Below are 27,993 nucleotides of genomic sequence, written 5' to 3' on the forward strand. Positions count from 1 at the left end.
GCCGCAGTTTTTGCACCCTGCAGAAAACAGAAAAAGAATTTAGGTGAATGTAGAGGCAGTTTGTCTTTATCTGCTGATCAAGAACATGTGATGCTATTAATAGTATAGTATAATGTATTGCACTGACCACACATGCATCTACGACGGATGCATTTCTTTCCTAAGACCACGATCAGTGCTCCCGCAAACAAGCCCACCGCTACGAAGCGACCAGCGAACAGCGCCATCTCCTCACGGCTGTGAACCTCTCGATCTAAAACACAATCAGGTTGTTTCTTTATGTATCCAAATCAGTCAAAAGTGCTTGTGAGGAGAAAAACCACCTGACTAACTGAATGTTAGACATCTGACCTTTAAAAAGGGATTCACAAAACAACAATAAAAGCAAAGAGATGAAGATGAATTAAGTGAGCTCAGTGTAACATTGTGTCATAGTTCAAAAAGATAAAAAAAAAAAAACATTAAATAAAAACATACAACTTTCTTACCCCAAATCTTCTCAACATGAAACCCGAATGCATGTCTCACTTCACAGGTGTAATTGGACTTGTCAGTCTTTAAAATCTCCACGCTGTCTCTCCTCTGGAAGGAGTCGTCTTCATTTGGTCGAGTGCCCGAGGAGAACAATCCGTCCCCTGCAGTTACGCCGTCTCCGTTTCTTTTGATCTGCAGGACGACTTCTTTTGAGTAGAAACCAGTGGCCAGGCAGGTCAGCGTCAAGTTTGTCTCAGTGATGGTGCTCTTTGTAAACAGGAAAACTTCAGGTTGTGCTAGACAGAAGAAAAAAAGAAGCAAAGCGAGATTTTTAATGGTGCCCACTGAGAAACACACAAACTCACCAGTTACTGATATGGCAGCCCATATAATGAATTCTTGTGCTGGAATGGCAAAAAAAAAAGGGCCCCAGCTGGGTGTAGTGGGTACGTTTCCTTTACTGGAAGGGTACTGCATCCAACTGCATCTCACCCTGGAGGGCACTACATCTTTTGTTTTCTTGACTATTAGGGCACTGCATCTTGTTTTATTTACTATAAGGGCACTGCATCTTGTTTTCTTGACTATTAGGGCACTGCATCTTGTTTTCTTGACTATTAGGGCACTGCATCTTGTTTTATTTACTATAAGGGCACTGCATCTTGTTTTATTTACTATAAGGGCACTGCATCTTGTTTTCTTGACTATTAGGGCACTGCATCTTGTTTTATTTACTATAAGGGCACTGCATCTTGTTTTATTTACTATAAGGGCACTGCATCTTGTTTTATTTGCTGTAAGGGCACTGCATCTTGTTTTACTTGCTGTAAGGGCACTGCATCTTGTTTAATTTGCTGTAAGGGCACTGCATCTTGTTTTATTTGCTGTAAGGGCACTGCATCTTGTTTTACTTGCTGTAAGGGCACTGCATCTTGTTTTATTTGCTGTAAGGGCACTGCATCTTGTTTTATTTGCTGTAAGGGCACTGCATCTTGTTTTATTTGCTGTAAGGGCACTGCATCTTGTTTTATTTTTACTAAAAAGGCACTGCATCTTGTTTTCTTTTTGATAGGATACTTAAGAAGGCACTGCAACTAATTTTTCACTATAGGGCACCCGAGAGGGCACTGCATCTAATTTTCTTTACTATAAGGGCGCTGCATCTCGTTTCCTTTACTATAAGGGAACTACGTCTTGTTTCCTTTACTGTAAGGGCACTGCATTTTTATAGGATACTTAAGAAGGCACTGCATCTCATTTTTCACTATAGGGCACCGTAGAGGGCACTGCATCTAGTTTTTTTCACTGTAGGGCATCCTATAGGGCACTGCATCTCGTCTTTTTTTTTTTACAATAATACGTTTTTTTCACTGCATCTTGTGACTGAGATAGAAATAACAAGAGACCATCATCTTAAAATGGGATTATACCACATGTGACACTAAATCGGGCCAAGGGGCGTAAGGTGGCACTCAAATTAACGGACACTGCATTAGTGGACTTCAAAGCTGTTCTGCACATTCAGCTTCGTTGTCATTCTTAGTTTTCATCAGTCAAACAAGTCAAAGTATAAAATGTGTTTGGTATGTGTGAATAAGTGAAGTTCAACAGACAGATGAAAAAAAGGAATTGCTGGTCTGGATGAAATGTTTCTAACTTCTGTTGTCATCAGAAGACAGTTCTTTCAAAATAATGAATTCACTCATACATACAGGTATTCAATAGCTGCTGTTTTTCATAACTCATGAACTTGCGCAGCCAATCCATGCACTCGTTCTCCAGGTAGCCTTTGGTGTATTCTTTCAGGACCTGGACATCATCCCACTTCCTCTTGGTTGGGACTGCTGCTGGAGTCGGGGCGACCCAGACTGAGTGGGTGCTGTCAAAGGACAGGAAGTCGTCTCCATCATAGCTGTATCTGTTAATGCCACGGACAAACTTTATACCGCGGCCAGGCACTGAGTCAGCTTCACAGCCGACCATCCACTGGAGCACATGGACGTCTGAAACCAGAGAGATGGGCAGGGCAGTGAAACAAATGTCAAACAAAAGCAACAACAACAAAAAAATCATTCCAACATTGAACTGTTTGATGAGAATAACCGTAATGGCTCAACAAAAACAGCTTTATTTTCTGCTGGAGAGTTTTTATAGGTGCTCCCGTTTTGTGTCTTACCAGAGTCATTCTGTCTCATCCTCTCCTTCAGGATGTTGATGTTGACTTTGAACCACTGCTGCTTGCTCTGACGGGACTGTGTTCCCTTCTCCCAGTAGTCTTTGTCCAGTTTCTTTTCCATCCAGGGCTGTTTGGGAACTTTCTTCTGGTGATCACTGTCGAAGTAGTCGATCATCCTGCCGTCTATCTGACCCATGGCTGTGAATTGATGGAAGCCCGGGAGTTCAACTGGTTCGGAGAAGGCCGTGTAGATGTAGGTAAGGGAATGTTTCTCTGAGAGTCACAGAAGAACAAAGACAGGTAAAAAAAAAAGAACAAGACGGATTATTCTTTCAGCCTGTGGAGGAAGAGGGTTTGTATGATAAGGTATGAAGGCCATTGTTGGTAAAAACAAGAAAAAAATCCTACATTTGTGGGAAAAAAACTTCTCAGAGAATAGAAAGTTTGGATATTCTATGTGATTCAAATTGTAAATTTACAAGAAAAAGGACAAATATAAGATTGTGTAACATTTTGAGGGCCATTGCAGATTTAAAAAAAGTTTTAACAGCACTGACGGAGGGAGGTAACGTTCTGGAAAAAAATACTCTTGATTAAAATCCTAAAATTCGAGAAAAAAACTCCAATATTGTCAGATATTCTCTGAATACTGCTGGTAAATTTATGACAATTCATGACTCTTTTTGTATTCCCTCTATTTTTTCTGACCTGGTCGAGGGGAGGTATTTGGCAGGAAAAAAAACTACATTTCAGATTAAAGTCCTAAATAAATAAATTAGATTATAAAGTCACATATATTTATAAAGTGTGATGTGTCTTTTTTCCCTTGTACATTTTTATGTTTTCTTTTCTTGTCATTTTTTTTCTTAGTATAGTATTCCTTGCCCCAAGCTCTCGATTTTTTTTATTTTTCAGGGCCATTCTTGGTAATAATAATAATAATAATAATAAAACTACAGGCAGTGTGAAATATTCTGAGGAAGACAACGAAGGGAAGGTCACTTTTATAGGAAAGATGGGCGTCATGTGTTGTTTTTCTTCAGTTTTTCTTTTCTTGAGCATTTATGATTTTATAATCTCACACAATATTCTATTTTTTCTTCTAATTAACATGGTTTGATTTTTTTCCTCCCAACATTATGATTTTACAACCTCAGAACATTTATATTTTTTCCTTAAATTTGTGAGTTTTCAGAGTCTAAGAGAACTTCTAGGTTTTTTCTTACAAGTTTATGACTTTATGCTCTCAAAAAGGAGCAGGCCGTCTACTCTCGCTGCCTAATCGAAACCAAAAATAAGTACACTGCAAAACAGGGGTGTCTAAAAACAAGATGAAAACACTAAATCTGAGGAAAATTATCTTAAAATTATCTTGCTTATTAGCTGCATGGACAGACAATTTCACTTGACAAGATTTCTTAAATTAAGATTATTAAATCCAGAAATAGATAAAAGATAAAGATAAATTATCTAACACTTCTAAATCTAAAGTGTTTTTTTTTTATCTTGGTAAGAAACAAATAATTTGCAGTGAAATAAAAAAAAGTGTAGATTCTCATAATTTCTGTGTAAAAAAAAAAGTGGACTGTTTGCACTTCTGTAGAAGACAGCCACATCCTTCCTGTGGCCCCAAACTTTAATAAACTCACACATACATTCCTCCTTCCTGATACACAGAATTAGTCTTCTTGTTAAAATTATTAAACTTAATTCATTTTCTTTAATCAAAGACACTTTAGGAAGTAAAATAGAAATTCCTCTAAGTAAAAAAACATTTATCTTTTTTTAAATTTTGACTTATTTTGGCCCGTTCTGAAGCGCCAAGCCCTGCACGGAGCTGCACGAGTCTGATTAAAAAACAGCATCAATTATGTCTTACTCAAAGAAAAATAAGTGAAAAGTCTTCACTCACCACTGTTCACCAGCAGTCCAGTCAGGAGGATGAAAACTGCAAAAAGAGCCATTTTATACAGATAATGAAGCTTCACGTCTGAAGCTCGGGGCGTTGGGGCGCTCTGTGGGTTTATTATCTCCTTCCTGTTTCCCTGCAGGTGATGCATACAGCACTAACACGTCACTCTGCTTTACACTCACACAAAAAAACCGACATGAAGTTAGACTTACTGACACCAAATATTTACACTGACAATTTGTTCATCAATGTTAAATTATTTAATGACACCAAACTCACTGCCAGTTGTTACTTCCTCTTTGTTTTTGTTCTTCTTGCTGGTTATTTTCCAGACATTTACTCTATTATTTTCCAGTCTTTTTGTCTACATTAAGTGCAAATGGCATAAAAAAAGGTTAACTTATATATATAATATATATATATATTATTTTATTACAAATATTAACCATGAAATGCACGTTGACATCTGTAAATAAATATCATGGGATTAATTATAGATTTTTTCCCCCCACTATTATTTAGTTGCCTAATGTCCTTTATTGTTATATCAGAATTACCTTTATTGTCATTGTTTAGAGTAATAAGTACCATTACAACGAAATTAGCCATCATCCCGTCCAAACGTATACAACACACACAAACAATATGACAGGTGAACAGGACAAGAAGACAAGGAGAGAACAGAGAGAAATACAGCACATGTGAGGAGAGGAAAGGAGGAAAAAACAATGAAAAAAACCTCAGCAACATAAGCATAATACACAACATGAACACACTTATGACATGTCACAGGGGATTATATATAAAAAAAATTGTATGCTGAATGTAAAATTAAAGAAACTTTGTTGGGTTATTTTTACAGTAAAACTTTCAAGTTAATATATAAAAAAGTCTTCAGCAAAAGTTGCTAAACACTTACCGTCAAATTAAAGTAAAAAAACAACAACAACTGTAGTTATTCTATAAACATATATTTTTTTGTTCAGCTAAAAATGTTTACTGTATATTTAATGTATTCTTAAAGTCACTTGCGGTTGTTTACTATTATTTGACGGTAAGTGTTAGAGCAAAGTCTTAAGTGTGTGTTATGTTGCAGATGTCAGGCCGCAGAATGTTGTTGAGATAAATTATGGATTTTGAGGAAAAACGGTAACATAAGAAAACTATCAGGGTACCAAGCACATTGATTCATGACTGCAGTGAGCTGCGTAGGATCATAGACTGTATAAATAATGGACGTAGTGACTGTAGTTCAGCATTACACTCGTCTCCATCTTGTTTCCGATACAGGGAGCAGACCATATGTGGTCTGTGGAGGAGGAGAGGGATCTGATCACTGACTACAGCCTCTCTACACCTCAACCTGACTGACTCATGTTAGCATTAACGGGAGCATTAACTGGGATGGTAGTTTTGGCAAAAAACAAAATGTTTGTTACTTACCTCAGATAAATGAACAGCAACTCCTTGGAGTGTCTGTTAGCCCAACCAAACGCTGAACAAGACATTTAATGAACAAAACGTTCAAATAAAATTATTAAGTGAAAATACAGTGAAAGGGTCAAAGTTATGAGACCAATCCGGTAAAAACAGCCTTTTACGTAGTATATATATATATATATATATATATATATATAAAACTTTATTGACACGTTGCCGTGGATACGCATTGTTCTTTGATTGTTCTGCTTCTCTCCTGGTGACGGCTCGCCTTGTTAGTGACCTGTCAATCAAAGGTAGCCACGCCCCAAATCATATGATTCTTTATCTTCTATTTTCTTCTAAATGGGGCCACTATTAACATAAAATTGTCTTGAAGAAGATTTTTTACTAGTGATTGAGACCATAGTTATAAATCAAGTGAGAAGTTTTCTCATTTTGTATTGAAATGAATGGACCCAAATGCTTCTGCAGCCGCCGTCAGTGTCCCCCTGCTGGAATTTTTCAGTAGATTGCAGCTTAAGGTGCTTCCTGGTTTGCCTCCCTGCTCAGACCCGGAGGTTGCTGCCTGTTCAGGATCAGCAAGAGTTAGGAGATGTGAAAAGATGAGGGTTTATATATATCATATATTGTGTGAAAAGGGCCCGAGTCAGAGTGGAGGGTTCAAAGACATGACAGATGTGCATAAAAGCGTAAACCTTTCACAGTCCTTGAGTAACAAACTAATATCCAAAAAAGATTGTGATTGTGACGCACGGTAACCTGCTGATTAAAGGGTTTCAATGAGGATCAATGAGGAAACCAATGGTGTGTTTGTCTCTGAAAGAGGGCAGAGACTGAGAGAAACTAAGAGTTTGTTGAAGAAAACCTGCTCGCCAGTAGCTTAGGTTCTCAGAATCAGTTACCACGGCAACTCAGCCAGAGCTGAAGTTGCCTCCCTCTCTGGAAGAGAAAACCCAGAGTTTCCCTCATTTCAGGGTTACAAACTGAGGGTTTTCAGATAACCCGCTTTCTGGATCAGACCCCAGGACAGAAGCTTAACTCCGGTCAGGGCAGGCGAATGGAGAAATATTTCAGCTGTAAGCAAGTGGCTGAATGCATTGCCCGTTGTTTTTATTGGGGCGAGAGCTCTGGTGGCCGAGTTGCAATCCAATGCAACACAAGACAGAATTCAGGGTGAGGTGAGTTAAAGTGCAGAGTATCCATCCATCCATCCATTTTGCTCCGCTTATCCGGGGCCGGTTCGCGGGGGCAGCAGCAGGGCATTCCAGACGTCCCCCTCTCTCTAGCCACAACGTCCAGCTCCCGAGTTGTTCCCAGGCCAGGCGAGAGATGTTATGGCTCTTCCCCGGGGCCTGCTACCAGTTGGCTCCTTTTGACGCGCAGAGCAGCGTCTCTACTCCGAGCTCCCTCCAGATGTCTGAGCTCCTCACCCTATCTCTAAGGCTGAGCCCAGCCACCCTACGGAGGAAGCTCATTTCAGCCGCTTGTATCCGCGATCTCGTTCTTTCGGTCACTACCCAAAGCTCATGACCATAGGTGAGGGTTGGAACGTAGATGGAGCGGTAAATCTAGAGCTTTACCTTCCGGCTCAGCTCCTTCTTCACCACGACGGTCCGGTGCAACGCCCGCATTACTGCTGATGCTGCACCAAACCGTCTGTCCATCTCACGCTTCGTTCTACCCTCACTGCTGAACAAGACCCCGAGATACTTGAACTCCTTCTCTTGAGGCAGTACCTCTCTCCACCCAGAGGGGGCAGTCCACCGTTTTCCGGCAGAGACTGGCTCGGAGACTCGGCTGCAAACCGCCCCAATGAGTGCTGGAGGTCCCGGCTTGATGAAGCCAAAAGAACCACATCATCTGCAAAAAGCAGAGATGCAATTCTAAGGTCACCAAACCGGATCCCTTCCTTCCCCCCGGCTGAGATCCTGTCCATTAAGACCACAAACAGAATCAAGACAAGGGGCAACCCTGGCAGAGGCCAACACCCACTGGGAACGTGTTGTGCCGAGTATTTCCATTTTAAAATGCGGCTCTCCTGTATATCTAAACAAGCACTTTCTACACCAGTAGTCCACCAACCACCAGGGGGCGAACACATAGTTAAGGTTTCATGTAGCTGCCTAAATAAATAAATAACGAGCAAGCACTAAGCAGGATGTGACGTAGTACTCAACGCCGCAACAACACTAAAAACTGTTCTTATTGTTTATTTAAAAATAGTGCAATAAAAATACAGATGTTTTCCCTAACACAAGGAATAATCGTGATTACAATATTGATCAAAATAATTGTGATTATCATTTTGGCCATAATCATGCAGCCCTAATCCGGACCATTATGATACAGTCAACCCAATAAAATAGGTAACAGTCCTCCCTTCCTTCAAAATGAAATGTCCAAGTTACAAAACAGTATCAAAAATGCAATATAAATGCAGTAAAACAGCATAACTGTTACCAACCAGTCACATCAGAAACATATCAAAAATAAACAATAGACTCAATAACAGGATCACATAACAACACAGTGCAGTACTGGTGGCAAAGGCTATCCTAAACAGGATTCATTCACACACCGATGAACGCAGCATCGGGAGCAATTTGGGGTTCAGTATCTTCCCCAAGGATACTTCGACATGAAGGCTGCCATGGTCAGGGATCGAACCACCTACCCTCCGATCAGTTCCGACTGCTCAACCAACTGAGGCACAGCTTCACAAACGCTGGTTTTCCTCCTTTTTTCCAAGGATTACTTGCAGTAATGTGACTTTTATTTGCAGTAAATTGATTAAATGAAGGAAAAAGGCACTGATGTGGTCAAAGGTTGGCAAATATGACCAGAATCTTTTATCTGGATAAAAATCTTTCCATATCCTGATAAGAGCATAAGACCATTTATACTCCATGACAACGCATCAATTTACTTTACTGCTTCGCTCTGAAGTGAAAAGATCATTTCGTAAAGCGTCACAACTTTGAATTTCCATATCCATCACCTTCTCACCCAGCTCTAATCGAGTCCTTCTGAACTGCCCTTTAACTGAAAAGCTTTTTACCCCCATTTGTTTTCATTTCTTGGATGCATAAAATCTTTATAAAACAAGATCCAGACTGTACAAACTCCTCTAACTCTTCCAAGAGTTTGGTTTTCCCCTGAACACCTCACCTACGAAGCACTCACTAATTCTGGTGAGATTTGAGAACAAATTAATCTCCATCATTTCCTAACGAACTCTTAATTCTTGTTTTAAATGTTGGGCTGGGAGTAAAACCATGATTTAAGATCACCCCACTAACACAATATTCAGATTTTTTCAGACTTTTTAAAATTCACCCTTAATTTTTTTTTTATCTTAGAAAAAGTTATTTGTTATCGAGGTTAATTTGGATCCAGAGAGCACCTGAACTCTGATGGAGGTTGTGTTTTTTTACAGAGACTTCAGACTGACTGTTCATCCTTCAACAGGAGGCTTTGGGACTCGGGGTTCAGGTTTTTGTTGTCATCAGCTGCAGGAATGAACCAAAGAGATATTTTTTATTTACAGTTAGATACTAAAACACCTTAATGCCGCTTTCAGTCAATGAACAAAAATACTTACAAGAGACTCCGGAGCTGCCTGAGCCGTCGCTGTCTAGAGATCCTTTGGAACCTGAGAAGAAAAGAAAATGTTTGAGTCAGAATATATGAAATGCCACATTAATATACATAATACAGGGAGACAATCAATGATAATATAATTTGTAATGTAATGAAGCTCAATGCAAAATCACGTCTTTGTGACACCTTTCTAGAAGAAAACACTCACCAGTGAGAGGTACCGCTTCTTCATTTGAGATATCATTGTTGTCTACATGCAAGCGCACACACACACACACACACACACACACACAGAAAACATTTAGGTCTATCTCCTGCAACCTATTTCTGTATGTACATTTTTTTCATTGCCTTTTTTTGTTAATTATTACATGATTTCTCACATAAGAAATCAACAAAATCACGTCTCTGTGACATATTTCTAGAAGAAAACACTCACCATTGACATGTACCTCCACTTGGTGGTCTGGGTTACTGTTGTTGTTGTTGTCTACATGCACACACACACAAAAACATTAACATCAAAAGCACTAAAAATGAGTAAAGTGTTGAGTAAAATGTTCAACTTTATTTCAATCTATAGAAGAGTAATAGAGCACTTACTTGAGGAAGTTACAGTGGTAAGTGGTGTATCTGTCAAAGACAAAATCATAAATAAAGACAAAGTTAACACACACAACAAACTAACTACTCTCCAGAATCTAGAATTACTGAAATGTAAACCTTCTCAGTGCAGCTTTCTATCAGTGGACGAAGATACTTACCAGAGCCATCAGTTCTATTGCTGTTGATTGAAGGATCTGAGCCTGCAAAGACAATAAAACTATGTCATACTTTACCTGACAGACGCAGCAGCCCGGTGTATACCAAGGTTATTATAGGTAACGAAAACTAACGGAATAACGAAAACTAGAATTGAAAAAACATTTTCGTTAAGTGAAATAAAAATATTTTTAAAAAATGATAACTAACTGAAACTGCATTTTGTGGTTACAAAATTAACTAAAATTATAGTGAAGATGTCCTTCGTTTTCGTCTTTGTCAACTTTTTTCATAAACCTCTTTGGTTGATATAAATCTATTTCATCTATCTGGTTTCATGATTTAATAAACTTATTGGGGCTGAGATGGATCAGACAAAGGAAATAAAGGAAACATTTATTGTGTTTTTTTTTTATCTGGCACCCAACAAATACCCAATTACAAAGAAACTAAAACTAATAAAAACTAAACTAAAACTAAGCATTTAAAAAAAAAAAAATTAAACTAATTAAAACTAGCAAACTCACTCTAAAAACGAATTTAAACTAACTGAATTTGAAAACAAAAAATCACAACGAAATTAAAACTAAAACTAATGAAAATTCCAAAACTATTATAACCTTGGTGCATACTCAAGTTACTTTAACCAATTTCGGTTTGACAATTTAATAAATGAACTGTAGCAAAATTCTAAAACATGTTGTCATAACATTTTTCTTACAAAAGACACTCACCTCGTTTCTTTCCCACTGTTAGACACACACAGAGAAAGAGAGAGAAAACATTAGAGGCCTTTCTCCTGCACCTATATTCACACATTATTACAAAAGGCACAACAGCATTCTTTTAACCCTCTGAATCCCAAACACACCAGCAGGTTTTAAAAGTATGTTTTCTATCTTCGGTCAACATTCTGAAGGCTGTTTACACAGAGCAGAGGGGAGAGGACAGAAGATGTTGAAATAAGTAATATTCATTAAATTGTAATCATCTAATTTCATTCTGTCAGTTTGAGGTGATGAGAAGGTGACGGAAGACAAAAACACTCAATCATAGTAATTATCCATACAGCATGTCACTTATTATGACTTTTGTTAAAAAATACAAATGTTATGGGACTGTGGAGGTTCTAGAAATAATGGTTATGGTAATGGTTAAGAGGTAATGGTTTGCATCTAAAAAGCAGAAAACAACAGAAAACTAACTATGAGGTAGAAAATCAAAACTACGGGGAATTTCTAACTAAAAGAAACTAAATGATAAACTACACATGCAACTTAACTGGAACACCAACTACTTCAGTAGGTGGAAAAACACTAAGTTAAATGCTGAATTAAAGTATCATTATATATTAATGATTTATACATATTTTGTTATATAGATTAATCCTCAATATTGCATTATGTTTATGTTCATAAAGCACACACTGGAATTAAATGTCCCATGTATTTTCCTTTACAGAGCACAAGATGGAACAAGAATATTCCACTCTACAGGTATCTTGTTGTTGGAAGAAGACAATAGTTATATGTTGCACTTACGTTTGCCTTTCTTATAGCAGAAAGCCAGCACTACACCGAGCACGATCACAACCACAAGCAGGGCTCCACCAATCGATCCACCAATCCCCCCACCAACGACAGGTCCGTTAGAGGAGTCAGGAGCTTTATGATCTAAAACAGAAAACATTCAGCTCACTTTGAACATCATTTCTATACTTTTTGTTTTAGCTGAAGGTCATTTCAATTGTTGTCAACTTTCTGAAATAAACATGTAAACATTGCAAAAAGAAACCGTGACAAATGTAAACAACAAGGAAGATGTTTCTTACCCCAATACACTGTAATGTTCACATTGGATGCTTTATCTATCACAGTACAGGTGTATTTAGACTGGTCGCTCCTTAAAATCTCCACCCAGTCTCTCCTCTGGAAGGTGCCGTCTCCATTTGGTAGAGAGCCTGAGGAAAACAATCCGTCGTCTTCTTCCAGAATGCGGCCATTTCTCTTAATCTGGAGGATGATTTCTCTTGGGTAGTAACCTGTGGCCAGGCACGTCAAAAGGAGGTTTGCCTCAACATAGGTGTTCTTTGAAAACACGTACACCTTTGGAGGAGCTGGAGGAAGAAACCATGAAGTTAGATCAGTTTAAAAAGTTACATTTTAACAAAAACATGTCTGGATTTGAAGATTATGGTTAGTGAATGATACAATAACTACATACGGGCATTCATTAGCTGCTGTTTCTCATAATACAGGAAGCTTCTCAGCCAATCCATGCACTCTTTCTCCAGGTAGCCTTTGGCGTATTCTATCAGGACCTGGACATCATCCCACTTCTTCTTGGTTGGGACTGCTGCTTCAGTCCAGTCAGCCCAGACTAAGTGGGTGTCATCGAAGGACAGGAAGTCGTCTCCATCATAGCTGTATCTGTCCATGCCACGAACAAAGTTAATATCACCACCAGGCTCTGACTCAGCTTCACATCCGTGCATCCACTGGAGAACATGGACGTCTGAAACCAGAGAGAGAACGAGAGACAGAGAGAGAGAGAGAGAGAGAGAGAGAGAGAGAGAGAGGCGGACAGTGAAACAATGTCTTACAACAAGGAAATGATAAATATGTAGCTGGACAAGATGATGAGTTTGGTCAAATGTAAATATTTGTGGTTTGTGGGCTGGGGTGATAACATTTTCTTCAGATCCGATACATATTTCCATTATGAAGTATTGTGATTCAACATTGCGATTAATTGTGATTTATGTATATTTCTGAAAAGTAGAACATTGGAAAAAATAAATGATACACTTCCAAAGGCTGTATATTATGATGGGAAATAAGTATTTGATCCCCTGCCCATTTTGTGATTTTTGCCAAATTATCCCACTGACAAATAAATAAACGGTCTATAATTTTAATGGTTTTACCCTTGTGCACCCCTCTAGAAAAGGTCCATGTATTACCCTAGGTGCAAAAAAGGTTCACCTCTTAAAAAATGCTATTAAAATATATAAATATTTTTTTTCACTTTCAATGCATTAAATCTTTTGACCAGCTTCAGTTCTGATCATAACTATACAATTTACATGTATTTCTTAAATCATTTTAATAGGGATGATGCCGATCGGATTGGCCCGATATGATAAATAAACCGAATGATCGAAAAATCAGATCAAAGGTTAAAATCACCGATCCGATCACATTATACGTACATGTGCTTTACAAGTGTTTGTTATGGTGTGATTTACATTCTGGATCCAAAGGTGGCGGTAGTGCGCCGAAACGCTGCCGCTTTAAAACGAAGAAGAGTTGTGTTGTGGTCACGCAGCCTGCATGCACCGACACACACCGACAACATGTCTGCTATATGGAACTTTATCCAAGTGAGTGAGTCCGATATCACACACACTAGCTGCAATTTATGCAAGCGTTTAGTGCATCGTGGGGGAAACAACCCAACCAGTTATTTACTTTAAGTGTTGTTTGTTTACATGATCCTCAAGGCCTAAGAATAATGTTAGTGTGAGAGTGAGCAATAATAATATGTTACACTGTACTGTGTAACAATGTGCAATAATGCCACCAATGTTCAGACTGGCATTTTGAGTTTGTTTAGCCTGTTAAATAGGCTCAATTTTTATTTGAATTTTATTTTATACGATATATGCAACAATACAGCCATTTAAAATGGATAGTATCAATAAATAAATTATTGAACTTTCAACATGAAGCTCTTGCCTGTTCTTGACTACCCTATAGAGGCCATGTTGGCATATTGTTTTCCACAGAGCCACTGCTGCTATGAAGGAATATTAAAGTTACTGCTATGCAATAAATAAAGGTCAATCTAGGTAATCTAGTAGTATCTAGTAAATAAATGATTACAAGGTTAACATAAATGAAAGACTATAGGCCTGTGTATGAGTGGATGAATTGGGGGTAGGGGTGCATCGATTTTCTGGGCGATCACCGATTTTTAAAAAGCCTGACCTGCCGATTCCGATTTTGACCGATACCGATTTTTTTATAACTCACAGCATACACCTTCAATGTTTGAATCTTATTTTATTGAAAAAACAATAACACAGCAGTATTTTTCTTTAACAAATACAGGAAATCACAATGTCTGAGGTAGTTAATAAAATATTGAACTTAAAATAAATAGCAACAATTTACAGGACAAACTAACAAAAGAACTGCAACCATAAATAAAGTGTCCTGAGTTTTTGGTTTCATTATAGTACAACATACATACAACTAGGGAGGGCATCGTTTTTCGAATAGTCATTAAATCATAAAAAAAATCGAATAGTTCATCATATCTGGAAGAAAAAAAGTTGTATTACTGGTGCCTTTCACACGGGGGCAGCGTAACATTTGATGATACAGTGTGGCGGCTAGATGCCAAACTGTAGAAGAAGAAACAAACGGGGGGGGAGAGGGTGTTTTCCACGACTTTGCATGAATACTTGCTGCACTTGGCCTCTTTTGCCAGTAGCGGGCCCATGAAGAGGCGCAAGCAATGCACATTTTGCACACGACAGCGAAAGGTCTGGACCAGTGGTCTGGACCCAGCGGCCCAGACCCAGCAGTCTGGACCAGTGGTCTGGACCCAGCGGTCTGGACCCAGCAGTCTGGACCAGTGGTCTGGACCCAGTGGTCTGGACCAGTGGTCCGGACCCAGTTGGTCTGAACCCAGTGTGGGGTGTTTTGCTCCGTTTCTTGGCCTTGGACCTGTGTCATCAGTGTGGCTGCTGCTGGTGTACGTGGTATGCTGTGTCTTCAGACCATCATTGAGGCAACTAGGGATTGGGATTGAAAAGGAGGGGGAGGCGGGTGCTCCACAAATTCCACAAACCCCGGATGGCAGCCATCCCTTCTCTCTGTTGATGCGCTGGGCTCAGATCACTGACTCTCGGACGGTAAACTGAACTAATCTTTTTTCAAGTCATTTCGTTCATTTTAACTAGTGCAGTGCTGTAGCCCTCTTGAGGCCAATGTAAGAGAAGAGTGTGTTTCTCAAACACTGAAGGCAACACGGTTTGCTTCAGTTGACAAAGTATAACACACAAATGTCACAACCAATTCAAACCATGTGACAACCAGGGACTGTAAAGTACTGGGACCACTGGGATGCTGGTCGGCGCAGCATTGTTATGTATTGTGAACAAATAATTTAGATCCTCTACAGTGACTCGGTAGCTGTCACATGACAAAAGAACAAAAGAGCAATCGGTATGAATCACCGATCGTGAACGAACCACTGTGATTACTGCTCATCCCACAGCCATGTGGCTGAGCCTCTACAGCTGTCACAGGACAAATGAATGAGAGACTCAAACTTAGTAGACACATAGTGTAGCATATATTAAACGTACAGATTAAGGTATTAATAGTAGTAGTAGTAGTAGGCTAGATAAACAGAAGATATAGATTTGGCTCAGGAAGGAAATGGAGGACTGGAAACACCACACAGAGACCAGAATTGAGTTGCAAAAGGGTACCATATATAAGTAACACAAATAAATATAACAGAAAATTACTGTAACGATAACTTACAGAAAATATATAATTGTATTTAAATGAAATAAAGAACTCAACTACTTAAATTGGATAAAGATAACTCACAGAAATTATATAATTGTATTTAAGTAAAATACATAACTCAACTACTTAAGTTGGATAAAGAACAAAAAATAAATCAATGCAAGATTAACCCACAATTGTTTGACACCATAGGCTACGATCAGAATGTTGTACAACACATGTCATCTTTCAACAATTAAATACATAAATTATGGCCCAGCATCCCTATTCCCAAAGTTCCACGTTGCCAGTAACCGAAGAGGAATGTGCGTGTGTGTGTTAAGGAGCAGAGGGGGGAATAGTGTGTGGAAGTGCAAGGTTCTGGCTGACTCCAATGGAGCCTCCTACCCGGCCCGGCAGGAGTAGTGGGAACTGGGGGAATTGCTGGTGAACATTTCAGTCGAAGCTCTTGGGTAGCTCGCCATCACAATCATCAAATCACTTTCATCATCTCCATTGACACCTGGCCAGTTCAGTATGGACGGATTGCAACCCCAAAACCCCGCAGCGGACCCAGCGGCAGTCGGCTCCTAAGAGTTTAAAGGACGTCACATAAACCAGCGAGTATATAATATATAATTCGGCGAAGAATTTACAACAAACAATTCACCTCACCTGCAGCACAGACAGACCAGACGCGAGTGGCTCAATGCGAAGGGACCGGAAGCTACCGCAGCTTCCTCTAAAAATAAACTGCCGTGACTGGCGGCAACCCGTCACGTGAGCGATACGTCACTATCGCGGGAGTACAGGTGACACCGCGATATTAATGAGGCCGAAATTGAGAGGAAAAGGAGAAAAAGCTGCTTTATGCACCTGGGTTACACCCTCCCCCCTTTAAACCATGCCCGTCCCGGTGCATGCTATAGAACAAAAACACGAGGAACAGGATGAGCGTCTGCTGCAGGTGCAGGACTCAATACATTTGCTAACCCCTGGAAAAGGGACTGAACAACAGAAACAAGCGGAGTGCCTAGGGCAGAATATTTGAGTCGCTCAGGCGGCTGTCGCTGACGACCAGAACGTCTTAAAGTGGCAGCCTCAGAATCTGCACCATATCTGTCAACAACAACGCTTTGATCAATGGTCATCTCAACTCGAAGACAAAGGAGCTGGTCATCAACTTTCGGAAGTCCAGACCAAGACCGCGACCAGTTCTGATCGAGGGAGCTGAAGTGGAGGCTGTGGACTCCTACAAATACCTCGGACTGTGGCTGGACAGCAAGCTGGACTGGTCAACCCACACCAACCACCTGTACAGGAAGGGACAGAGCAGGCTGTACTTCCTGAGGAGACTGCGTCGTTTAACATCTGCAGGAAACTCCTGCAGATGTTTTACCAGTCCGTGGTGGCCAGCGTCCTCTTTTACACCGTGGTGTGCTGGGGGGGCAGCACATCCAAGAAGGACATATCCAGGCTGGACAAACTAATAAGGCGGGCCGGCTCTGTGGTTGGCGTGAAGCTGGACTCTCTGGTGACGGTGGCAGAGAAGAGAACTCTGGACAAACTGCTGGGCATTATGGACGATGCCAGTCACCCTCTGCACACCGTCATCAGCAACCAGAGGAGCCTGTTCAGAGACTGCTCCTTCCCAAATGCAGGACTAACAGACTAAAAAACTCCTTTGTCCCTCAGGCCATCAGACTGTACAACTCCTCAAGTGGGGGGAGGAGGAGTAACAGGAAGACAGAGGACAGAGGACAGGAAGGAGCAGTAACCTAGTAACCAAGTAACCAGAAGCCAGTAGGAGTAGTAGCCACCACAATAAGAAATACATAAGGACTATTTAAAAACCCATACACCTCATATTTATTGTATATAAATTGTTCTTTTACTTTCTTTTACTTTTGATACTGTGTGCTTTTTAACCTGTTTGCTGCTGGCAACTCAATTTCCCTGAGGGAGCCATCCCAAGGGATCAATAAAGTTTTATCTAATCTAATCTAATCTAAATTGCTGAGTGCATGTCTCACCTTGGTCACCCTGAGGGTCATGATTTTCCGGCTCAGCTGGTTGGATTTCATCCACAGGTAAGTTTTCTTCCACAGGTAAGCCTTCTTCCACAGGTACATTTCCTTCAACAGGTACATTTCCTTCAACAGGTAGATTTTGCACAGGTAAGTTTTCCTCCACAGGTAAGTTCTTTTCCACAGGTCCACAGGGTAGCTCCACCTCAGCTGCTGGAAAGGCCTCTTCCACTGCAGGTAACTGAAGAGTTGAAGAGTCAAGCGTAACAGGAGCAGCACGTAGTGGAGAACTAACAAGGTCAGAGCTGCTTGGAGACGAAGCAGGGGTGTTACTGACAGGATAAGCTAAACATTCAGCTGAAGGTAGGTGGATGATACTGAATCGAGTGGGCTGACAACCAGGCAGAGACAGGAGATCATCAGCTTCTTCATCCATCGAATCTTCAAGGACATCTGTGTTGGTTTGTGGTTGACTGCGGGTTCAAGGTCGGTGGGCAGGATCAGGCACTGATGACTCATCTTTAACACTAGCTGACAGAAAACCACATGGCAAGAGGAGATCCCTGTGGAGGGTCCGAGTGGATCCATTCATGTTTTTTTCTGGACGTACAGTATATACTGGCAGATCCCCAGCACGCTTGACAACAACATAAACATCACGCTCCCATTTATCTTCGAGCTTGTGTTTGCCACGAATCCTCACGTTACGTCAGCACTCTATCCCCCACCTCCAGGACAGATGGAATCACCTGCTTATCAAAGCGGACCTTGTTCCTCTCCATGGATCGAGCCGCGTTCTTTGCAGCGAGCTGATATCCCTCCTGCAATCTTGACCGTAGACTCTGGACATATTGGCTGTGTGATGGAGTCTGATATGGAGACACTGGTAACCCAAATGCCAGATCTACAGGAAGTCGAGGCGATCTACCAAACATCAGCTCGTAGGGAGTAAACCCTGTGACTTCGTTGTGGGTGCAATTGTATGCATGCACTAAGGGCTTCACATACTCTTTCCACTTTGACTTCTGCTTGTGCTCCAACGTCCCCAACATGCTCAGGAGAGTCCGGTTGAAGCGTTCCACAGGGTTGCCACGAGGGTGGTACGGTGTAGTATGTGTCTTCTTAATGCCGGTAAGTTCACAGAGCTCTTTGATCAAGCGAGATTCAAAGTCAGGTCCTTGGTCTGTGTGAAGGCGTTCTGGGATGGCATAATACACAATGAACTGTTCCCACAAACATTTGGCTACAGTCTTTGCCTTTTGATTGGCCGTTGGCATGGCCACAGCAAACTTGGTGAAGTGATCTGTAAGGACCAGTATATCCTTTGTGTTGCTGGTGTCAGGTTCGAGTGACAGGAAATCCATACAAAGCAGTTCCAGTGGACGAGTGGTCCTGATGTTAACTAATGGAGCAGCTTTCTCAGGTAGGGCTTTCCGCCGAACACAACGTTCACAAGTCTTGACTTTAGCCTCTACGTTAGCAGCCATTCGAGGCAAGAAAAATCGGGTCCGTACGAGATCGAGTGTCCGTTCAATCCCTAGATGACCCATGTCATTGTGGAGGGATGTCAAGACTGTTGGTCGTAGCTCTCTTGGCAACACCAGCTGAAATGAGACCTGCTCATCCTCCTGCCTCCTCCGATACAAAACACCATCACGTAGTTCAAGACGATTCCACTCCCTGAGAAGGAGAGCAACATCCGGAAGCTCATGCCTCAATGTTGGGGGAACTTTCTTACCAGTTTCCATCTGATAAATGACTTCTCTTATGCTGGGATCTGACCTCTGGTTGTCTTTGAGGTCCAGCTGTGACAAGGATGAAATGACTGGCAGGCCGTGTTGAGTCTCTGTTATGTAGCCCTCTGGAATGGCATCCACAGAGGTCGACAAAGATTCCACCAGCGTGAAGCAGGTCCCAGATGAGAGGTGGGTTCGCACCTGACAACTCTGGCAGATGGCTTCCACAACGTCAGGTGCAATTCCTTCCACATCACCAGGTTCAATAAGATGTTGTTGAGAGAACTGGTGAATCAAATCTAGGTCTTTCTGGAGAGGACCATCATCCAAAGAGTTATCATGCGGCCGGCGAGATAGTGCATCGGCATCCATGTTCTGTTTGCCGGAACGATACTGCAACTTAAAAGAGTAGGTTGAAAGGGCAGCTAACCAGCGGTGACTGGTAGCGTCCAACTTGGCTGTTGTGAGAATGTACGTTAAGGGATTATTATCCGTGACAACAGTGAACGTGGCTCCGTACAGGTAGTCATGGAATTTCTCTGTAACGGACCATTTTAATGCAAGGAACTCCAACTTGTGTGCTGGGTACCTAGTTTCGCTTGTTGTCAGACCTCGGCTGGCGTAGGCTATGACCCTCAACTTCCCCTCCTGTTCCTGGTACAAAGCAGCACCTAGACCCGTAGTGCTGGCATTGGTATGGAGAATATAGGGCTGCTTTGGGTTGGCAAACCCAAGAACAGGAGCAGAAGTGAGCTGTTCAATCAGTGCTTCGAAAGCTTGCTGACACTGCTGAGTCCATCGCTCTCCAAACTGCATCTTAGGATGGAACAAGTTTGCTTTGCTGGAGGCAACAGCTTTGGTGGATCTTCGAGTGACTGCATAGCCTCGGGTGTGCTGATTGAGAGGTTTGGCCAGGACAGCATAATCCCTGATGAAACGTCGGTAGTATCCTGCAAACCCCAGAAAAGATCTCAGTTCTTTCAAGTTAGTAAGAACTGGCCAGGATTTTAAGGCGTTGACCTTTTCTGGGTCTGTCTCCACTCCCTTCTCAGACACCACATGACCCAAGTAACGTACTGATGTCTGGAAGAATCTACATTTCTCGGGAGACAGTTTAAGACCAAACTCCTTCAACCGGTGTAGAACTTTTAGTAAGCGCCGTTCATGCTCCTCCAAGGTGTCCGAGAATATAATCAGGTCATCCAGAAAAACAAGCACTTCTTTCAGGTTCCAATCGCCCATGCATTTTTCCATCAGACGTTGGAAGGTGCTGGGAGCATTAGTAACACCTTGCGGCATCCTATTAAACTCCCAGAATCCAAGAGGTGTCACAAAAGCGGTCTTGTGCTTGTCTGCTTCATTCATTTAAATTTGATAATACCCCGATTTTAAATCCAACACTGTGAACCATCGTGAACCTGTTAATGCTGAAAATGACTCATCGACACATAGTTGACATAGTTTTCATTTTTGCTGAAGACATGACAGGGCAAGCTACATGCAGCTATAGGTTTGCAGCAACAGCACATGCTGCACTGAACTGGGACGGGGATGTGCAAAATGTGATGAGCAAAAAATAACTGTTTCCCTGTACACAAACACAAATAATTTTCTCAATACACACATTCATACCATTTTAGTTGTAATCATGTATTCTGTTGCCAAGCAATAGTCAGAAATGCAACAGGAGAAGGCCTCATTGAAACAGCATATAATGGAGCCCTCAGCCATATTGTGGAAAATTATGTCATATGATGGATAATTGAAAAAAATATATATTTTCAGGCCAAAAGCTTGGATTGAAAAGGAATTCATTTCTAAAACATAATTTTATGCTCAAATTAGACTAGGACCAAAAATGTATGTTTGAATGGGAGTCAATGGTGCAAAAAATGTTCTTAGGGTACTCAGAGGAAATTTTTTTTACACAGTTAAATATCGCCCTATCAAATGATCCAAGGTCAAAATTTTTAAAGTTGATAGAAAACTGATATCCTTGCAAAATTTAGTCCCACTAGCATGCAAAATTATTGAGTATTTAAAATGCATATGTGCAAAAATGTACCTAGGGGTGCACAAGGGTTAATTAAACAGTGAGAGACAGAATATTAAAAAATATACAGAAAATAACATTATATAAAAGTTATAATTTTATTTGAATTTCATTGAGTGAAATAAGTATTTGATCCCCTACCAACCAGCAAGAAGGCTGGCTCCCACAGACCGGTCAAATACTTATTTCACTCAATGAAATGCAAATAAATACCTTTTATATAATGTGATTTTCTGGATATTTTTTTATATTCTGTCTCTAACTGATCAAGTAAACCTACCATTGAGATTATAGACCGTTCATTTATTTGTCAGTGGGAAAATTTTAGCAAAAATCACAAAATGGGCAGGGGATCAAATACTTATTTCCCTCACTGCATGTCCAACGTCCACACTCTCGTCCCGTTTTGTGTCTTACCGGAGTCATTCTGTCTCATCCTCTCCTTCAGGATGTTGATGTTATCTTTGAACCACTGCTGCTTGCTCTGACGGGACTCTGTTCCTCTATCCCAGTAGTCTTTGTCCAGTTTCTTTTCCATCCACTCCTGTTTGGGAACTTTCTTCTGGTCATCACTGTCAAAGTAGTCGATCATCCTGCCGTCTATCTGACCCATGGCTGTGAACTCATGGAAGCCCGGGAGTCTGACTGGTTTGGAGAAGGCTGTGTAGATGTAGGTAAGGGAATGTTTCTCTGAGAGTCACAGAAGAACAAAGACAGACATATTTATTAGACAAGGTAGATGAGCTTTATTAAACTAAAAGACCTAACGCAGATTAATGATCCTGAAGGAAATAAAGCTTGTTAATGAGGCTTTAACAACACATATTACTCCACTCTGTGATCCAATACTTTGATCATTCTAAAAGTCATCCTGTCTGTACTTGAGGGGACTTTTTAAATTCATTTTCAAAACTTTTTCATGAAATTGTTGTTGCTATATTCTTGTTTATTTTTCCTTTTTGTTTCTTTTAAGAAATTGTATCATTACGCTTTGAAATTAGGTTTACGTCAATATATGTTTTACTTTGTTACTTTGAGTTTGTTCAAAAGAGACATAAAACAAGAAGACACTAATTCCTGTGGAAGAAAAGGAAAACGAGGGTGTTTTCATGATATTCATTCAATTATGTTTGAGTACAAAAAAATAGCTCCTTTATTCATTTTATTTATATAAAGATCTGAGACCTAAAAAGAGTTGCTTTGTATTGTTGCTATGTGCAAAAAGCACAAGTGAAACACGAGCTGTTGCTCAGTGTTTCTTTTCCTGTCCGACCCGTGTATCTGTGAGCACACCCAGTCAGAAAAATGAAAAAAGCTTTTCACAGTTACAGTGTAAATATATATATCTCTCAATGAGAAACTGCAGCACCGGAATGCCAACGATATGTTCAAAACATGTTATATATTTATGTACAAATTAAATGAATGTCAGATTTTTTTAAAGCAGCCAACAATGAAATTAAGAACTCTTTAGATATGCATATCTGTATATGTGGGAGTTTGAGTGTGTAAGCCTGAGACCAGTTAGATTAAATATATTTTAGGTTTCAGACTGGGAATTCAACAACACAATTAAACATTGTAGTTTAGATTGTTCACTATTTTAACATTAAATGATGATTAATTGTTGCTTTCAGCTTGTGGTTGTAGTTTTGTTTCAGTATCTGAAAATAAAAAAAGGAAGAGCTGAACTTGCTTCACACAGCCGTGTTTCTAAATCAAAATTAACAACTTTGAGGAACTTAAATCATTTCCTTGTTGGTTCTGGTGTAGGGTTAGTTCTGGTCCTTTCAGTCTGAAGAAGGTTCTCTTTTTGTTACTCCTTGTCCACGTTTGCTGTTAATTAATAAACATCTTTATTTGCCTGAGTACACCTGAGTTGTGTTACATTCCCTTTACCCCTTGACATGGGGAGCAGAGCATTCAGCCGCTCTGCTCCCCGCCTCTGGAACTCACTACCACCCCAACTCAGGAACATTGACTCACTCCCCCATTTCAAATCACAACTCAAAACACATCTGTTTAAAACTGCTTATTCCCTCTGATCACAATTACCCTGTCCAATCTATCTTTTGTATTGTATTGTTATTAATTCTGTGTATTTTATTGCTGAATCTTTTTTTGTACGGTGTCCTTGAGTGCCAAGAAAGGCGCCTCCAAATAAAATGTATTATTATTATTATTATTGACTTACACTTGGGTTGTAACACAATTTCCAAAAATAAAAACACTCAACATCTATTTTAAAATCTTAAACATAAATAATTCACACACATTTTAAAGATGTAACAATGTTGTCCTTTTTAGTTTTGATTTCAACTAAAAATATCTCAACTTACCGCAGTTTACCGTCATTCCTGTCCCCAGAAGGACAAGCACTGCGATGAGACGCATTTTCTCCTCAAAGCAGACACATCTGCTTTCTAAAATATCAAATTTTCGCCAGCTGTTGGAGCGAGTTTGTCTCTGTGTCCGCCCGCTGCCTGCTTCCTGCATCTGTCTGTCTGATGCTGCGTTCACTGGCTGCTCTGATGCTGCGTTCACTGGCTGCTGGGACATTATCGTGATGTAACGCATTACAGTCACATCTCACTCCTTATAGACTTACAGTCATGGAAAAATAATTAGATCTGCCTTGTTTTCTTCAATTTCTTGTTCATTTTTTCTTGATAATGATTTTGGTTATTATGAAGAAAACCATGATAGATATCAGCTCTAAAATAAACTCTTATCAGCAATTTTTGTTGTTGCCAACATATTTGTCCAAACTAATGTACCTTTAGTTGTAAGGTATTAAAATGAACAATAAACTGAAGAAAACAATGGTCTAATTATTTTTTTCCATGACTGTAAGTTTTACTATCACAACCAGTGTTTAAAAACACTTTATAAAATATGTTATGTTTTGCCCTTTTTATTAATTTAAAGTAATTGCTTAACTAACTTATCCTGCTCTTATAAACTATGAAAAATCATCAAATTCTAAGACTATCACTGAAAAATATTTGACTAAAAAAAACCTTTGAAGACAGCTAAATTATTTTTCAATGATGTCTTTATTTTTTAATAAATATTTCCAATTGTTTTTGTATTATTATTATTAGGGCCTTGGGGCAATTGCACCGAGCACTGGTCCCTACAGCTATTGAAGTAAGGACCAGTGCTGCACTACTGTTATACTGTGGATTTCTTCTTCTTCCTCTTCCGGACCCAATTTCGTCCGGCTACTAGTCCTACAACTTGAAGAGTTGCAGGACAAATTATATATCAAAACGTGCGATTTGATCGGGATCGGTGTGCTATTACTTTTCTCTACGGAATACGAATTTTTCGCGAAGTAAGTCGTGAAAAACTGCCCAAAATTTTGCATTGAAATGAATGGGACGGCCGACAAAAAATGAGCGAAAAAGAACAATAATTGGAGATTTTCAAATGTCTACTTCTCCGGCATAATTTCACCTTGAGACTCCATTTAAACTTTAAACAGTAGACACAAGTCTTGTGTATCGGTGTATTAATCCACGTTTCGATAGGTCATATAGTTTTTTATCAATCCCTGTTCAATAACCATGATAATTTTTGGAGAAATTCTGAGATTATAATGGGTGTGTATTGCACGGAATGTTCGTGTCATAGTGTGTGACATCATCGCCAGAGTGTAGAGGGAGAGAAAAAACTGCCAAAAAATAAATTTGAAAACTACTCTCCAGGCCACAAATTCCACTCTACAGAAATAATTTATACATAGAAATGTAGGAAAATTTGTCTTCTCACTCACAATCCTCTGGTAAAGCTGTCAGAGTTATAGTTTGGGCGTAGGACACATAGATGCGCCACCAACATGCACCAACAGCCTCATTGGCTCCCATATTAAAAACGCAGGAAGATTTCGGAAAAATGGAAGATGGAACAGTTTTCTTAGATCGCTCTAACAAAGCTATTTTTTAATTTTTCTTAAAAAAAAAAACATATGTAGACGTTCAGGAAGAACTCGGGACGCTCAAAGTGAAGTAGGATCAATGATAGGTATTATGGTTTTGCCAAAAATGCTTTCTGTTTGAGGCCAGAAATTGCAGTCTGTCCACCTCTGCTGTCACTGTAACAGGTGCCAGTTATTTCTGTTGATTGCTTTGATCTGATTGCCTTTGATCTTTGATGTGATTACAGTTACAGATACACACACACACACACACACATGCACGTAAGCACGCACACTCCTCACACATGCATACATATGCTTCAAACACACACGCACACATAGGTAACTTTTTGCGATTTTCGCTACACACACACAAACACACACATACACATTTTGAGGTTAAAGGGCATAGTTTGAAATCCCTGAAGAATCTCATCATAGTGTACACACACCGGCAGTAGCCCCCGTGGCCCTTTCAAAATTTCCCCAGAGGAAATTTTCTAGTTATTATTATAAATGTATAATTCTTACAAGTTGCAACTTGTTGTAAAGGTGACTAATCAGGTTTTCCAACGATATAAAATGTCACAGAAGAACAAAGGCAGACAGATTTATTAGACAAGGCGGATGAGCTTTATTAACTACAGTAACTACAATATGGCTCCTGTATTCAGGCTATATTTATAGATATTTATTTTATTTATATAAAGACTTGAGACCTAAAAAACGTGCTACAAAAAAACGTGCTACATGCAAAAAGCACAAGTGAAAGTGGAAGTGTTTCTTTTCCTGTCCGACCCGTGTATCTGTGAGCACACCCAGTCAGAAAACTGCTATAACCTGTTCACAGTTACAGTGTAAATATATATATCTCTCAATGAGAAACTGCAGCACAGAAATGCCAACGATATGTTCAAAACATGTTATATATTTGTGTACAAATTAAATTAATGTCAATTAAAAATATTAAAGGCATTGATCTCAGTTAGAATTTTTTTTTTTAAGAAAGAACGATGAAATTAAGAACTCTTTACTTGTGCAACCCAACTTTGTTTATGAGCCGATTCAACCTGTGCTTGCACGTCAGAAATACCTTAACAATGTTGTTTGTTCACTTCTGTGCCGGCAATTATAACAATCGAGCCAAAGTTGTTAAGAAGTGGCATGTATACAATTGAATTGCCATTTGGGAGGATTTTTGCATCTCTTAATTCCAAATTTCTACAGTAAAAAAAACATGAAAGTCAAGCCATGAACACCTGGGGACTTTTTCTTCAAGAACGTAATAGACTTTGCTGAAAACATATTGATACAATTACTTTTTGGGCTTCTAAAAAGCAGCATGTTGAAAGTTGAAAGAAAACTGAAAGGCCATGTTTAAGGATTTTGGCATCCCATAATTCCAAATTTGTACAGTACAAAAACTGGAATGTCATGTCAGGAGTAGTTGGTGACTTAGCCTTCAATAGTGGAGTTTGTAGATAACAATTTAATATTATTTCAAACATTTTATTTTAAAGCGATATGAGTTTACACCATATAATGGACTTTGCTATCCAATAAACCTTAGCAGAACATATAAAACAGATTGTTTTACGTGCATTAGACGTGACCAGATTATGTTCAATGAAGTTATATAAACCCAAATTTTTAAATGTCTTGCATTAAACGCACGAACAGAATTCCTTTCACTACCTGCATCTAAAACGGGCTACCATGTACAGGTGCATCTCAATAAATTAGAATATCATAGAAAAGTTTTTTTCAATTATTCAGTAATTCAATTCAAGGAGTGGAAATAACACATTATATAGATTCATTACACACAGAATGAAACATTTCTTGTCCTCTGAAAAGTATGTCCATCTATGACTCATTACTTGGTTGCGGCTGTTTGAACTACTGGAAATGGACTTTTCCATCATATTCTAATGGATTGAGATGCACCTGTAGATGCGCACTGAAATGTAAAGTGCAGGTGGAGTTACCTGATGAACACAAGTGAAACTAACAAGAAAACTAACAACAACTTTGAGGAACTGAAACATTTCTTTGTTGTTTCTGATGTACTATACTTTTAGAATAAATGTCAATTACCAAAAAATACTCAACATCAATTTTGATCAAAATACTCAACATCAATTTTAAAACCTATAACGAAAATAAGTCACACAACTTTTAAAGACGTAACAACGTTGTATTTTTTCGTTTCAATTTCAACCGACTCACAAAAACGTGTCAAAAATATTTCAACTTACCGCATTTTACCGTCAGTCCTGTCCCCAGAAGGACAAGCACTGCGATGAGACGCATCTTCTCCTTAAAGCAGACCACTCTGCTTTCTGAAATAATCCCGTCTGCGCTCT

General features: G+C 39.7%; 2 protein-coding genes across 3 annotated transcripts; both read right to left on the reverse strand.

Annotated features, from left to right (window-relative positions):
• LOC131985064 (H-2 class I histocompatibility antigen, Q9 alpha chain-like) lies at window positions 1-27,958 on the reverse strand. 2 transcript variants are annotated; one of them, XM_059350100.1, is made up of 5 exons: window positions 27,886-27,958; window positions 2,651-2,923; window positions 2,187-2,477; window positions 489-770; window positions 1-253 (listed from the first exon to the last, which is right to left on the reverse strand). In XM_059350100.1, exons 1-5 carry the CDS (start codon window positions 27,938-27,940, stop codon window positions 78-80), a joined length of 1,077 nt encoding a protein of 358 aa, XP_059206083.1. In that variant the 5' UTR covers window positions 27,941-27,958; the 3' UTR covers window positions 1-77. The 2 variants fall into 2 exon arrangements, with proteins under 2 accessions (XP_059206083.1, XP_059206082.1); XM_059350099.1 differs by lacking the exon at window positions 27,886-27,958 and adding an exon at window positions 4,563-5,300.
• LOC131985073 (class I histocompatibility antigen, F10 alpha chain-like) lies at window positions 8,209-24,315 on the reverse strand. Its single transcript, XM_059350111.1, has 12 exons — window positions 24,048-24,315; window positions 22,126-22,398; window positions 12,591-12,881; window positions 12,199-12,483; window positions 11,909-12,040; window positions 11,102-11,116; window positions 10,370-10,411; window positions 10,209-10,238; window positions 10,045-10,092; window positions 9,814-9,855; window positions 9,607-9,657; window positions 8,209-9,514 (listed from the first exon to the last, which is right to left on the reverse strand). Exons 1-12 carry the CDS (start codon window positions 24,283-24,285, stop codon window positions 9,447-9,449), a joined length of 1,515 nt encoding a protein of 504 aa, XP_059206094.1. The 5' UTR covers window positions 24,286-24,315; the 3' UTR covers window positions 8,209-9,446.
• Window positions 27,959-27,993: the final 35 nt, after the last annotated feature.

Source organism: Centropristis striata, chromosome 14 (assembly GCF_030273125.1).
Source record: "Centropristis striata isolate RG_2023a ecotype Rhode Island chromosome 14, C.striata_1.0, whole genome shotgun sequence".
NCBI lineage: Eukaryota > Metazoa > Chordata > Actinopteri > Perciformes > Serranidae > Centropristis > Centropristis striata.

What these genes read in the sequence shown, in the direction of transcription:
- LOC131985073 (XM_059350111.1), bottom strand. Translation starts at nt 24,285, where the DNA reads ATGCGTTACATCACGATAATGTCCCAGCAGCCAGTGAACGCAGCATCA. An exon ending in CAATAGAACTGATGGCTCTG is followed by an intron (nt 10,239 to 10,369) that starts GTAAGTATCTTC and finishes TGTCTTTGACAG; the next exon opens with ATACACCACTTACCACTGTA. An exon ending in AGGCAGCTCCGGAGTCTCTT is followed by an intron (nt 9,515 to 9,606) that starts GTAAGTATTTTT and finishes TCATTCCTGCAG; the next exon opens with CTGATGACAACAAAAACCTG.
- LOC131985064 (XM_059350099.1), bottom strand. Translation starts at nt 4,710, where the DNA reads ATGCATCACCTGCAGGGAAACAGGAAGGAGATAATAAACCCACAGAGC. An exon ending in TGGACTGCTGGTGAACAGTG is followed by an intron (nt 2,924 to 4,562) that starts GTGAGTGAAGAC and finishes TGTGACTCTCAG; the next exon opens with AGAAACATTCCCTTACCTAC. An exon ending in ACAGCAGCTATTGAATACCT is followed by an intron (nt 771 to 2,186) that starts GTATGTATGAGT and finishes TCTTCTGTCTAG; the next exon opens with CACAACCTGAAGTTTTCCTG.